Raw genomic sequence first — 13,660 nt, forward strand, 5'->3', positions numbered from 1 at the left:
GCTCACCAGGCCTCCGGCTACTGGAGTGGTTGCCGTCTAGGGAACGAATAATACCAAGGTCTTTTCGTGGCAAATCTTATTTAATTTTTCAGTGGCTGAGTTAGACATTCTGAAACCCACATCTGCTAACCAGAAGCTTTGCCAGTGACTTCTCGAATGAACTCTTGACAAATTTCACTAGGCACGTTCTGAACTGAAGCAAGGTAACTCGCTCGTCTCATTTAAAACAAAACGCACCTAACTCTCAAATCTCCTTAGAATGGCAGCATCTGCTGAATTAAAATGGAAGATTACCACTTTAACAACACCAAGGTTTCCTTCCCACCCCCACCGTAACATTCCCCTCCCGCCTTTCCGCCTCCATTCAGTGGAGGCCTTAAGTCAAACAAACTTAGAATACAGGTGCGGGGGGGGGGGGAGGATGTAAGCTTTTTAAGCTTAAAAGCTTCCTTCTTCAAAGGTATAGATCTATTTTCAAATCCTTATGTTCCAGAGATGCACAGAAAACATTTACCTAATAGCCACTAATCCAAACAGATCTAGCAACCCTACACATTGTGTAGATGGAACACTGCATTAGTCACCTTAATAGGACTATAGCTTCAGCGCTTCCAGATCACCGTGGCAAACATTCAGCTTAATAACGTATTTTGAGTATGGGATATCCCCTCGGCCATATTACTTCTAAATTTTGAAATAACTTCAAAGGGATACAGCTTCATGAGGCCAATTAAAGGTCAGATTTTATAATTTTGTATTTAGGTTTTTTTCGGGAGCAGTGGTTGCTGTTTTTAAATAGTTTTACACTGATAAGCAACCCGAGAAGTCCTGTAATGTATTACGTATGTACGCGTGTGTGTGTGTGTTTATTCATTTCTACTGGCGGTCGCTTCTGACCCTCTCGGGGTCTAGTACCGCTGTTGGCCACAGAGAGGCAGCACTGAGCATATTCCACTTGGCAATAAATAATCCGACATTCACTGCAGTTGCAGTCAACCAGATACTGCAATGCAATGCACACGTAATTCTTCATCAGCACGGAGAAGGGGGAAAAACCCCACGTCTTGGACATTCAAGACAACCGCATTTCGTCGTTAACGACGTAAATGAATATATTAAAACAGATTTTTTTTTAAGGTAGCACCGTCAGAAATATTTTTCTCCGGGATGACCATATGCAAGAAGGAATAATAATAAAGGGGTAAACCACGCGAAATGACTCCTAAGAAAAGATTCAGTCCAACTTTTCCACCAGAACCACGTTATATTTTTTCAGAAAATTCACCACTGTTGCACAGCCTAAATCTGCCCTCCCCCCCACTTTGAGATAGTGAAACAAAATCTCCCAATATATTTAAATCTCAGTTACCCTTAATGAGCAAACCGCATTTCCGGACCTTTAAAAGACTATAATATTACCCAGACTCCAAACAGCACAAGTGACGCAAAAATACTGTACACATTTTATATCTCAAGATCAAATAATCTAATGTGCAATCTGACTTTACCGGAACTAATCTTAGGCTAGAATCTAAAACTAATTGATACGCCACCGGGTTCTTTATTTACGTCTGTCAGCTGATCAGATCATTAATTTAAAAAGGAAAAAAAGTATCATAATAAAGAAGAAGCTACAAAAGGTAAACAAGCAGGTCTGAGAATACACACGATATATACTATTCCACCTCTGTGATTCTAACTCGATTCTTTCAGAAAACATCTACCGCTTGTGCGAAATACAAACCCATTGTAAAACAAATGTCTTTCACCCATTTAAAATGACAAAAGGTACAGGTGCACCGACGGACATATATATTCCCTGTTTCGTCTGCGCACTGCAAAGTCCAAAAGGCTAAGAAGGCTTCCATTGGTCTCAACGCATCTTTGGCTGATCAATACTCTAAGCCTCTCTAGATAACATGCACGGGCACATGCAGCGGGGGAGAAGGGGGTTTGTTCTATTTCCAGGCTGTCTAATGTCACCAGGTTTTTCTCGCTCATGCTCCTGTTCTGTGCATTTCTCACCTTTTAGGTCCTGGCTCGGAGGCGCTCCTGCTACTTTGACAGCTGTCGTTTTGGCTGCACCGGAGACGAATCGCTCTCCCTTTTTGTGCCAGAAGAAGCAGGAAATTAGCCAGGTTGCGAGTTGAAAATCTGCCATTCCGGCGCTTTGAATCCAATATGCCACACCTTCCGGCGGAGGAACTGGAAACTGCCATCCCAGACCTGTGTTCCAGGCAGCTGCCTCTGCTGAACCTTCATATCCTCGGCTCTCCCTATTGACTTGCAAAGGACAAATGAAAACCGGGGTGGGTGGATTGCTGGAGCGGGGGTGGGGTGGGGGGGGAGACTGAAAAGCCGGAGAGATCCGAAGCAGGACAGAGCTGAGCAAAAGAATGCAGCTCTATTCTCGCCAGGGAAATTATAAAAAAGTTCATGTTCACGGTTACCATCCACATGACCACCGGCAACCAATAGAGAAGAAGAGCCACTCATAAAGTTGTATTGCAAAGTTGTAAATTTTCATAAACAACAACGGATTTATGGCCCTTTCCTCATCACTAAGAAAGAGGCAGGACTTAGAGAGGCGCCATTTTACCAGAGAGGCAGACCTAGATTTTTAAAGAAGCCACGGTTTGACTTTTCTCTGTTCCTCCCTCGTATTAAAATTGCACTAAATGCATTTATCAGCGCAGCTGAAATTAGCACGGATTGTTCCTTCTACCTTTATTTATCTTGCCCTTTACAATGGTATTTATGATTTCATCCTGAAACTGTACAGTCTAACTTAAAAAAAAAGAAAATAAAAAAGGCTGGTAGGAAAAATATTTTGAAATACGCCCCTGCAGCGGTCTGTGCATGTCTTATCTTTCCCCCCGGTTGTTGTTATAGTTGTTTCGGTAATTGGACTTTCCGAAGGCTACTGAGCATCTTACGCCCTACATCTAACTCTCTCCCCCCCTTATTCGGATATTTGGTCCGAAAATTTTCATATGGGCTCTTTTTTTCTTGGTCCCATAAATGAGGATTTCCGCCTATGCGGTAGAGACTCCTGAAACCCGAATTCAGATTTTTCCATTCTGAAGCCTAACCCTCCACCAAGCCCTATTCATCCTGTATTGAAACTCATAGAACTAATTTGGCCCTACTTGAAAATTAATTACCATTTTCATTTCTAATGATTCAGATATCTTATATCCTCATTCCTATTGTCTTGGATTGAGGAAATTTCTCTTGAATGTGTGATTTAATTATATTTTGGGTGAGTTACTCTGAAAACAAAATTATGCTATGATTACTTTCCAGGTACCTGCACAGTTGCAGAGTTAGTATTGTTTCCCCTAACTGCTAGGGATTATTTATTTACTTGTTGGGAGGTCTAGCATTGGGCTGTGTATATGCATATATTTTCAACCCACTCGCCTGATAAAGAAGAATAAGCCACTGTTAACAAGCATTTTTATTTTGTATAACAGAAAGCACATTAAACTGGGTGATACACCTCCAAAGAGAAGTCATACGTGTGCGCACACATACACACACACACACACGCAATGCATAAACACACACACACACACACACTTCCCCCTCCCATTTTGACATGAAACACCTCAATGTTCACATTGGACATAGTGAGAAGCACATTGTAATATACGATTTACGCATAAAGTGTAGCCAAATTTTCAAGGCGGAATTTATTTAACATTGCAGTTTTTAACATTGCATCATGCTTAGAAACCCTATTAAGTACAAACAACAAAGAGTCCTGTGGCACTTTAAACAGACTAACAAACTTATGATAGCATGAGCTGTCCTGGCTCATTTCATCGGATATGGCATGATGTGTTTACAGATGGGTTCCCAGACCACTAACAGAGCCAAATCTCAGTTTCATTGTACAGGATGTGTTAATTGCATGAAAGTCAGCAGAGTTTAATTCCTAAAATATTTCTCCAAGAAGACAAAGAAAGAAAAGTGGCTTGAAAGCAGATGCTTGTCCCTCACATGAGTTCTTCTCAAGTGTTGCTGTTTTCAGTTGCATCAGGCAGAATGAAAGGTATAAACAATTAAAATGAAGCACCTAATAGGCCATGAAGAGCGCAATACAAACAGAAGAGATGAAACCACTTTGTACAATCATTGCGATGTGTTACCTTATTAAATTCAGACTAGCAAAGAATTGAGAAGAAAGCTTATATTGCAGCATATTGTTTTCACTTAGCCTTGGAATAAATATATTATTTTTTAAAAAAACTTTAAATTATACTAAGCAATACTCTGCTTGAAATACTATATCAGAAATAGAAAGACCTTGCTTTCTTTTACGCCTTCTTCTCTATGCTTCAGGTCCTGTAAGCAAATCATTAATATTATCTTCCCTCTTTTTTCCATTAATAAAATACAGTATAATGTTGAAGATGGGTAGGAGGAGCTAGATAATAGGTAGTTTTGAAGATAGGTAGTAGGATTCACTGTAGTAGAGTGTAGTGGTTTTATCTATTTTTTCTCTCAAGGATTTCTGCCCCTCCCCCCTTTCCAGGTTATATAGACAAAAATAAAATAGAAACAGGAACTGGAAGTACATAGATCTTAAGCATAAATTAGGTAGTCTGTGTGTGAACCTATCCCTTAGGACTTGATTCGGACCAGTACAGTCAGGTAGTTTATTTGGAAGATAATTAATGTGGGACATTTTTATTACATTTTTATTTTTTGCCCCTTTCTTGTGCAAGTAAGGATTTTTTTTTCCTGTCACGTATACCAGTAAAAATCAATCTATATCCATCTAGCAATAATACAAACGTTACAACAGGTTTGGAGGGCTGAAGTCAACTTACTGGGCTAGAAATTGTTCTCAGTTTACACAGAGCGTAACGGAGGATGCTCTTGCGGGGGGGGGGGTGCAGGAAAGCAAGGCAAGAAGCTCTCTTCCCCCACCCCCTCCTTGTAATCGGGAATGGCCATTACAAGGCTCTCTCTTATTTTATTTTATTTATTTTCACGTTGATTTCAAGGTAGCGTTTGCAACTGTCACGTGCATACAGAACAGAAGAGCCCGGCAGAGTGGGAAGCCGGCGGGTTCACTCTGCTTCCTCCTCCTCCTCCTCCTCTTCTTCCTCCTCCTCTACTTTCTCCACAGAGGCTGCGGCGGATGTGCTGTCTTTGGCCGCGGCGGCGCCATCGGCATCGGTGGCGGCGGCGGCGGCGGCGGCGTCTTCTTTATGCTCCTTCTTCCATTTCATGCGCCGATTCTGAAACCAGATTTTGATCTGCCGCTCCGTCAAGCAGAGCGCGTGGGCAATCTCTATCCTCCGCCGGCGGGTCAGATAGCGGTTGAAGTGGAACTCTTTTTCCAACTCGAGGGTCTGGTAACGGGTGTAGGTCTGACGCCCCCTCTTCCTATCCGGACCTGCAGGGAGGGGGCCGGAGGGTAGGGAGAGGGAGAGGAGAAAGAGAGGAGGGGAGAACGGGGGCATGAAAAGCAACCTAGGTGAACCCTGGGAGGAATCTACCAACCCCCAGCTGCTAAACGGAATAGATCAACCTGCTGCTTTGCCCCCCCCCGTCCCCTCCCTCATCACCAGTTCCTGGCAAAGACCTTTTCAGCCAGACACAGCGTCCAGCCGCCCTCTCCCCAAAAGGGCCATTTGCGGAGCAATCGTCTGTGGATGCCTACTCCCAAGTAAGCCCCACTGGGTTCAGTTACGCCTAGAAAAGGATGCCCGTCAGGATGGCAAGACTAGCACAGGGGCACAGAAACAAGAGCTGTTTCCTTCAGCGGGACTTCCTCTCAGCTCCAGGGAGTCAAAAGCTGAGGTCTCCTCGAAAGTAAGCCCCGCGGACTGCTTGGGCTCGGTGCGTTTAAAGTTTGCATCCCTAACTTGTTCGAAGCGTCCCACGCAAAAGGAAGAAAAGGGAGAAGAGTCAGTTTTCAGTGCCTAATTATTTGTTTTTAATTAAGAATACTATCAAGCCTCCGAGAACACAATACTATCCAGGATCATCCAAAGGAGGTGGATGTCCGAGAAGGTCCTAACCCACATTCTGGTCTCCCGTGGAGGGCAAGGGAGCCAAGCGAAGTCTCCTGTCTAGCCATTACAACCGCCTGCTTCCTTCTGCCCTGAAATCACCTAAAGGGCTTCCATTGCTCTGAGAATCGTTTTCTGTCCTGCATCTTTAAAAGGTAGCATGGTTCTGGAAAAATAAAACAAATAAAAATAAGGAGTCACACTTTTTAGCTCAGTCCACAAAGACAAGCTCCTGTGGTGGTGTTTGGGTTCCAGACCCCTTTTTCCTTGCTTACCTTCCCACGTCCAGGAGATCCCACCCCGTTTCTCTTTCTCGGCTTCCCACCCAACACCCCTTTTCTGCCAGAGGGAGAGAGGCCAAGCTCCTTCGCCACCCTTCCTTGTTTCCCTGTGGAACCGACCCCCCTCCTCCCAAAAAAGCCAAACAAACCAGCAAGCCTAACCCAAGGCTCCCAATTCCACAGCGAAGTGGAGTTAAATAAATTTACGAGGCTCGAACCCATTAATTGGGCAATAGAAAGTTTTATGGGGCTCATTTACATACAATGCCACGGGCTTTCTGCGCAATGGCGCCTCTGCTCTAATTAAAAACAGAAGACTGGCAGGCGCGCTTTTCCGCGTGGAAGTTTGCCCGGCTGCTCCGCACGGGGTTGATTTCTCGGCCGGAGATGGCTTTCATCTTCGCCGCCACCTCGCTGCTCTCGGTCCCGCACCCCCCCCCACACACACACACCCTGCCCCGCTTCCCCATACCTGAAGACCTCATCCAGGGGTATATCCGGAAATTGCCCTCAGCCTGGCTGTGCAGGTTGCTCTCCTCCGCTTTCTCACAGCTGGATTTGGTTAAGTCATGGCAGAGGACGGGAATGTTCTGATCGAAAGAGGAGCAGTGCAGGTTGTACGCGTCGGAGCCCAGGCTGTATCCGGATGAGAACGGGTTTTGATATATGGTACTGTTCACGTTGTACAAGGCAGGCACGGAGGAGGTGAAGGCGCCCGCCCCGGGTCCGTAGCCGCTTCTCGGGGAGTTGGTGGCGAAGGAGCAAGACGTAGGCTCCGCATTTTGGAACAGAGAAGCAGCCCCCGCCGTATATTTGCTAAAAAGAGCGTTCACATAATACGAAGAACTCATAATTTTGACCGGTGATTTGTTGTCCGGTAGGCTTCCGTGTCGGTTTTACGAGGTAGCGTGATATATGATAACATTACACCCCCAGATTTACACCAAACCCCATTTTCTTTTGGACTCTGCTGCCTCCACCACGTGACCAGTCATATGACCCCGTCCTCCAATCTCCGCCCGCATCACAGGTGGTATAGATCAGGGGAACTCACCAGGTCCTATAACGGAAGGGGGGGGGGGGGGAAGGATCAAAACGGTATCTAACAAATTAAAAGGCGAGGGAGGCTTCCGCCACTGCCCCCCCCCCGTTAAGGCGGCCACATGGCCGGCGGGAGAGGAGCGGCTCCGAATTAAAAGGAGGATTTTCCGCTTCCATATGAAATGCAAGACTAGCGTTTCGAAACGGATAGCTGACTCCCTTCTGATTTCTTACATGATATATATGTATATATGTATATATATATATAATATATATATATATATATTTAAAAAGGGAGAGGGGAGCTCCTGTACTTTTTCTCGATTTTCCCAGTCTAATTACGTATATTTTCTGAACTGTTCATGGGGGGGACGGGAGGGCTGAAGTGATCAATTCCATTCTGAGATTCAATGCATTTTACACCACTGCTAATTTTTTCTTGATTATCTGTCGTCATCTTAATTATTGTCAACCTCTGAGTTTTCCTGTTCTCTTAAATGGGGGGCAGTGGTGGCAGTTAGACCCAAAACAAGGCACAAAAAACCTCGCCCATAAAAACAGCCTCCGTCCTCAATAAACTCGAACGACGCATTATTCCTTCCCTCATGCTCTTATCTCTGCGTCTGTGTGTGTGTGTGTGTGAGAGAGAGAGAGAGAGAGAGAAAGAGAGCCTACACACGGATACAGGCGCACGCCAGGCCACGGGCATCTCTCAGTCTATGATCTGTAAAGCAGACAGAGATATCTGTTTCATAATGCTAGATCTAGAGAGTAGATATAGACACGGGTGGAGAAGAAATCATTCTGCTTTTCATGTAGGCTTTGTTTCTGGCAGGGATCGCCAACATTACATACCCATTACTGAATTATGTCACACGTGTGTCTGTCTGTTTGTCTGCCGGTAATCATTCTACAAATGCTTACAGAGGTGGTTTCGTAATTTGCCCGCAGATCTAACAAGACCTTGGCAGACTGCATTCGTCTAATCACTTTGGGCAGATGAGTGAGAAGAAGAACGCTCCTTCCTCTCTCTCTCTCCTTCTCTCCGTCTAGCCAACTCTTTCCGTCTCAAAGCTAAAAGGGGCCCGATATGTCTGGAGGCTCTGAAGGCTAACTGATAGACATCTCTGGATGCCTCATTGAAACAGCGCAAGGGTGTGTGTGTGTGTCTTCTTTTGCCAGCTTCCAAAGAAGATTAGATCCTGGGACTCCTTTTTTAAAAATTAGGATGTAGGCAATTACTACGCTTGGATGAGCAGGGATCTATCTGTTCCATCGCATGATTTTTGTTTATATATATATATATTGTTTATACAGTATATCTCATTTTTGTTTATATACATGTATCTATCTCCTCCGTTTGTTTTATATATATGTATTTATATATATATTTGCCTACCATCATGGTCCCTCGTTTCTTAAAATAAAGAATTAACGTGTGCCCAATGGGGAAAAATAAAATGAAATGAATGGCTTTCAGCACCTTAAAACGCGCGCGCGCACACAGACACACAGACACAGACACAGACACACACACAGACACACACACAGACACACACACACACACACACACACACACACACACACGAAAATATCTTTGAATGGGGCAGGGATCCTGGAAGCTGCTCCATTCTCCCCGCCGCCGGTATAGAACACGTACCTCTTGGATTCCTCTGGGCTGGTGTCGATGGGACGGGTCCTCTCAGATCATGGAAGAGGCTCCTGCCTTTGTAAACACTTATTTCCCCCCCCCCACCTAGCAATCAGGCTACATCCCATTGAGGATGTTGCGCCCCTAAACCCTTCTTTTAAACGGATCGTAAAATGAGTTTCCTTCCCTCAGACAGAGAGTTTTTGGGAAAGACAGCTTTTACTGCCCTGCTATATTGCACATCATAAACTGGAAGGGATACAATGGAATTGCCCCGGAAATTCTCCCTTTAAATTATAGAGTTTGGTGTCCTGGGTGTACAAAGAGGTTCCCACAACTTAAAATTGTTCCTGGCGATCCTTTGCCTGGTTTCTTAAGGAAGGGTGCATTTTGGTGCCTTGCAAGTATTGTGTATGGCAGGAGGGTCATTTAGGAGATCCAGGGAAGTCCTCGTAAGATAGGGCTGGAATAAACAATGTGGTTTGCCAATAAATAACAAATGTAATAGGTGATATTGACTTAAGCAGGTTTCTTGGCTTAGAGTTAGGCATGGTAGCTTGGGTTATGCTTAACCTAGAAGGGTAGAGCCCTGTATATGTGTGTGATAATGTTGACGGCACTGATGGGTTATTGATTACTGATCAGTGCACTAAGATGAGTGTCAGGAAGGAAGGTATGGGGGTGTCAGTAGTCCTATACAAAATAATTTTCAAATTAAACATATCCTGAGCTAAGGAGTAACAGGGAAGAGAAAGGAACCCACAAAGCAACCCAGATCAAAGTACTGTACATGGATTTGATGGCTTTAGAAGAATTAATTGCTAGTCTGGTGACAACATGATAAGGGGCAAGAAGCCAGCAAGAGCAAACATAACCAATAGTCTAGACTTGGGTATTGATAAGGCAAGACAGATTTTTTTTTTTTTAATCAACCAGTGTTTAAGTGCAGCTAGATTTTAGGCCGAGGGCTAAACCTTCCTGGAGGGTCCGGCCGCACACAGGTTTAAAATCAGTTTGTTCCTCAATCCTACTTTTTTAAAAAAAGGCCCCACTTTCCTAAAGTGATATCTTGGAAACTATGGGAATATTTTACAAGAAGTTTGCACAACTGCACAGAGGAAATCACGTACCCATAAAAAGCAGGCTAATCTGTAATAAAAACCCACATTTATCGGTAGCTAAACAAATCACTCTTCCCAGTGAGGTCTGAACCACTGTCATCACAGTAAAAAGGGAATATGTTTTTACCCTTCCCTGAAGATGGTATATTGGTATGTGAATGCAGAAATGTCATCCTTTTTGAGGTGAGTAGGTGCCTGTATTCTCTGATCTGATCTAAAAGGACACAGTTTGGCATGGTTGCTATTTATTACATTACAAAATTGGTTGCTGTTTTATGTTAGAGTTAACACATAAAGAATATTATGTGTAGTTTACAGAGTGTGATTTTATTAAACAAAACCAGGATAACCCCCAGGCTATTCTATCTACCCCAAGTTCCCTGTTTCATTTATATAATTGCTTTAAAAAATAGTAAGCCGAAACCAAATTCACAGGTTTTTGTTAGTTTTTTTTTACAGTGTACTTCATTTGTAAAATTAAATTATTATTCTTTTTAAATGAGGACAAATTTATCACCCTCTGGAATATTGCAGAGGGGATTGTTGTGGTATCCAGCAAAATATTTATGGAAACAGTCCAGGAATCAGATTTCAGCAGGTTTTGTTCTTCTTAATTTGCTTTTGATTGTCCAGTTAAATCTTATATGAGTTACTTAGCTTGTATTTGTATTTCAGATGTCAAGATGTGTTAAAAGAAAACACGGGATGCTAAGAACTGTGTAAACATCCTATTACAGGCTGCAACTCTTTCATATAAATCCAGTTTCCCAGTAGGATGATAAGTGAAACATAGGGGTTCTACCCTATATACAGACCTCAAACTACTGAAATAATTTCAGATTATTGGTTGATCTTTCCTCCTGACTTCTTTTTAAAATAATTACTGTACAATTGAATATAATTCACAGTTATATATTCACTTCAGGAGGTTGATTTAATTCCTAATCTTTTGTTGTTATTGGGGGGAAAATGTAATTTTCCAGTATTTCGATCATTATCATCATATTGAACTTATTTCTCAGTATTGCTGGTGCATAGCAGTGGGCCAAACATCGAGACTATCATTATTATCATCATTATTTCCTTTATCTGAAATTTGGAGGCACAATATTTACATTTCTAGCCTTTTGGTAGCTATTGGCCGAGGAAGTTAAATCCCTTTCTTTTAGCTTAGGGATGTAAGTTTATACATACTGGGTCATAGGAGAATGAATGGAGCTAGCAGAAGACATATTAATTTTTGATAAGTGAAATCATAAATAAAGATCAAGAAGAGTTCCAGAATGAATTTGCAGAGACATCTTGGCTCTGTCGTGTATCAGACAGTGGAGCATCTGCATAATATAATTAAATCGTGTCCCACAGAGTCGAAATTGCTTAGAAGGCAAGCAGAGTTTTTTTACTGCAGCAAAGACATCTGCTAAGGAAATTCAACGTCCGGTAAATAATGTTCAAATTAAATTTTTGCAGCCTAACCACTTCATCGAAGAGCCACCGATTGGGCTCTGTTTTTTAAAAAAAAAAAAATACTGAGTCTTTTCCGAACGGTTTCGACCCGGAGCAGAATGAAATCTCTTTTGTGCAACCATAGGCTGAAGAACAGGATCTTTTCACTAGGATCCCGCGGTAAACTGCAGGCAAGCGATTTCTTCCCTCTTGAACGCTTGCCCGCTACATAGTGAATTCCGGGGTTAGTCCTCATAAAGGTATTCGTGTTACCGATTGTACGTTTTAGTACCATAGAAAACACTTTAAACAAAACAAAACAAAAAATCCACACTGGTGTTGCTTCCTTACTCTGCAACCTTTCAGTCAATAACATTGGTGCTCCAAGACTCAGCAATAAAATTACGGATGTCATCTTGGTAAGGTTCAGGATATTTTCCGTAAGCTCCAGTCCTATGTAGACCTATTTTAGGATTAAACCCCAGGAAAAGTAGTATGGCCTTCTGAGTTCCCCACGCAGAATCCCGCATGCTTTTTCTTGAAAGTAAGTTCAACTGTACTCAATGGTGCTTAATCCCAGGGAAGTGTGCATAAGATTCCATCCTCTGTCATGAAGTTAATGAGTTTATGGAAATGATAATATAGATGTCTATTTTATAAACTTATACAGGTATATAGTTATGCATTTCAATTAGCCAACGAAATTGTATATGCTTTAATTAACACGAATATATTTGTAGTTTGTTATCATTGCAGAGGAGGTACATGCGTTGTGAAAAACACAGATACCTCTATGCCTCTCTTGATTAACCCACTGAGGTAAAGTATGTGATTGTGTACAGTACATTGATTACATGCCTTTATCACAGATAAATAAAGATATAGGTATCTCGCCTGTCTGTTCACATATTGCTCATGCACATATAAACAGCATTGAAACTGCTGGGTCGGTGGAGGAGTTACCCTGCTTTTTCGTAAATAATGATAAATATTCCAGAACACCGTTATATATATAAACTGAGGGATTTACCATATAAACTCGAGAAGCTAAGAGTCTCACTACATGACTTATTTAAAGAAAAAACTGTGATAAGGTCCATTGGTTTCATTGTTTCTACTTCTCAATTTGACTAAATCTGGATCGAGACCTATATGTTTAAGAGCAAAATGTTTCGCAGCCGAAAATTATACACCCAACGGCTGTGTTTATGTCCTTTGTTAAAAACCAAACACGATGGTATTAGAAAGTCGACATTTTAGAATCTTTCTCCGCGCTTCAAGGCTGCAACACCCCTCTTTTCATGGAACAACATTGCCATCTGCTGTTACCTTCCTGTCATTACAGGCAATAAAATAGGTGTAGGAATCTCGTAAACGTGTTACGCATAGTTGATATCTACCACGGCAAACGCTTCAAGTAATCTACTTTGCCATGCAGTAGCAATTATAGGAAAGATTCCAGCGGCAAATTCATTAAAGATAAACGTCCACCTCCCAGCCTACATTTCAGGGGGAAGAGGCTAATAAAAGCTAGCTATTTCCGCAGACCCGCTTTATCTGAAACAGCCAGACAAAACAAATGAAAGGGCTTTTGTAGAAAATCTTAATTGTGGCTGGACAGTTGTAAACTCATTAAGAGGCGAATTCCAGACAGTTTGCAGACCTGCCATTTATTACACACTTCTAATGCCGATTCTTTGAAGTTCCCACTGTCTGCAACAACAGAGGGCGTCCCAGCCTCCCAAACCACTGGAGCAGGCATTAATTAGGATTTCTTTTTCTCTTCCCGTAGGTAAGAACGGTTTCGCCTTTTTTTCAACTAATCGAACATGTCTTATCAGACTTTTTTTTTGCTTTAAAATAAAAAAAGAAGACAAAGAAACCAGAAATTACAAATAAAAAGCACACTCCGCCCTGACTATTCTAACTTTCATAAATGTGAAGCTCTTGAAAATTCTTGTCTTAGCCTTCCAGCATTTTACACCCCATAAACAGTTACAGCCGTCATTTTCTTTTATTGCACTTCATGGCTCTGAATTTTTCTAACAGCATCTTTAGCCAAGACTTGTTAGCTGGAAGTGTGCTAGCTTT

The 13,660-nt window shown here is 42.4% G+C and overlaps 2 protein-coding genes and 1 long non-coding RNA gene across 6 annotated transcripts in view; 1 reads left to right on the forward strand and 2 right to left on the reverse strand.

The window, feature by feature from the left end:
* The window catches only part of HOXA3 (homeobox A3), a 53,389-nt gene extending 51,225 nt beyond the window's left edge, over positions 1–2,164 (reverse strand). For 3 of the 4 annotated variants that reach the window (XM_073003313.2, XM_078377230.1, XM_078377226.1), the window contains exon 1: positions 2,026–2,164. The gene's annotated coding sequence lies outside the window, so the exon portion shown is untranslated. The remainder of the gene's footprint in view (positions 1–2,025) is intronic. The other variant, XM_073003315.2, reaches the window with a different exon arrangement.
* LOC140708159 (uncharacterized) overlaps positions 1–3,451 on the forward strand; it is a 56,748-nt gene extending 53,297 nt beyond the window's left edge. Inside the window, exon 4 of the long non-coding RNA XR_012088325.2 lies at positions 2,033–3,451. This is a non-coding gene — a long non-coding RNA (uncharacterized LOC140708159). The remainder of the gene's footprint in view (positions 1–2,032) is intronic.
* On the reverse strand, positions 3,443–7,250 carry HOXA7 (homeobox A7). The gene is given in 3 exon segments (XM_020780587.3): positions 3,443–5,410; positions 6,783–7,169; positions 7,172–7,250. Coding segments are annotated over 3 exon segments (780 nt in total). The 5' UTR covers positions 7,236–7,250; the 3' UTR covers positions 3,443–5,081.
* Positions 7,251–13,660: the final 6,410 nt, after the last annotated feature.

Source organism: Pogona vitticeps, chromosome 6 (assembly GCF_051106095.1).
Source record: "Pogona vitticeps strain Pit_001003342236 chromosome 6, PviZW2.1, whole genome shotgun sequence".
Classification (NCBI taxonomy): Eukaryota; Metazoa; Chordata; class Lepidosauria; order Squamata; family Agamidae; genus Pogona; species Pogona vitticeps.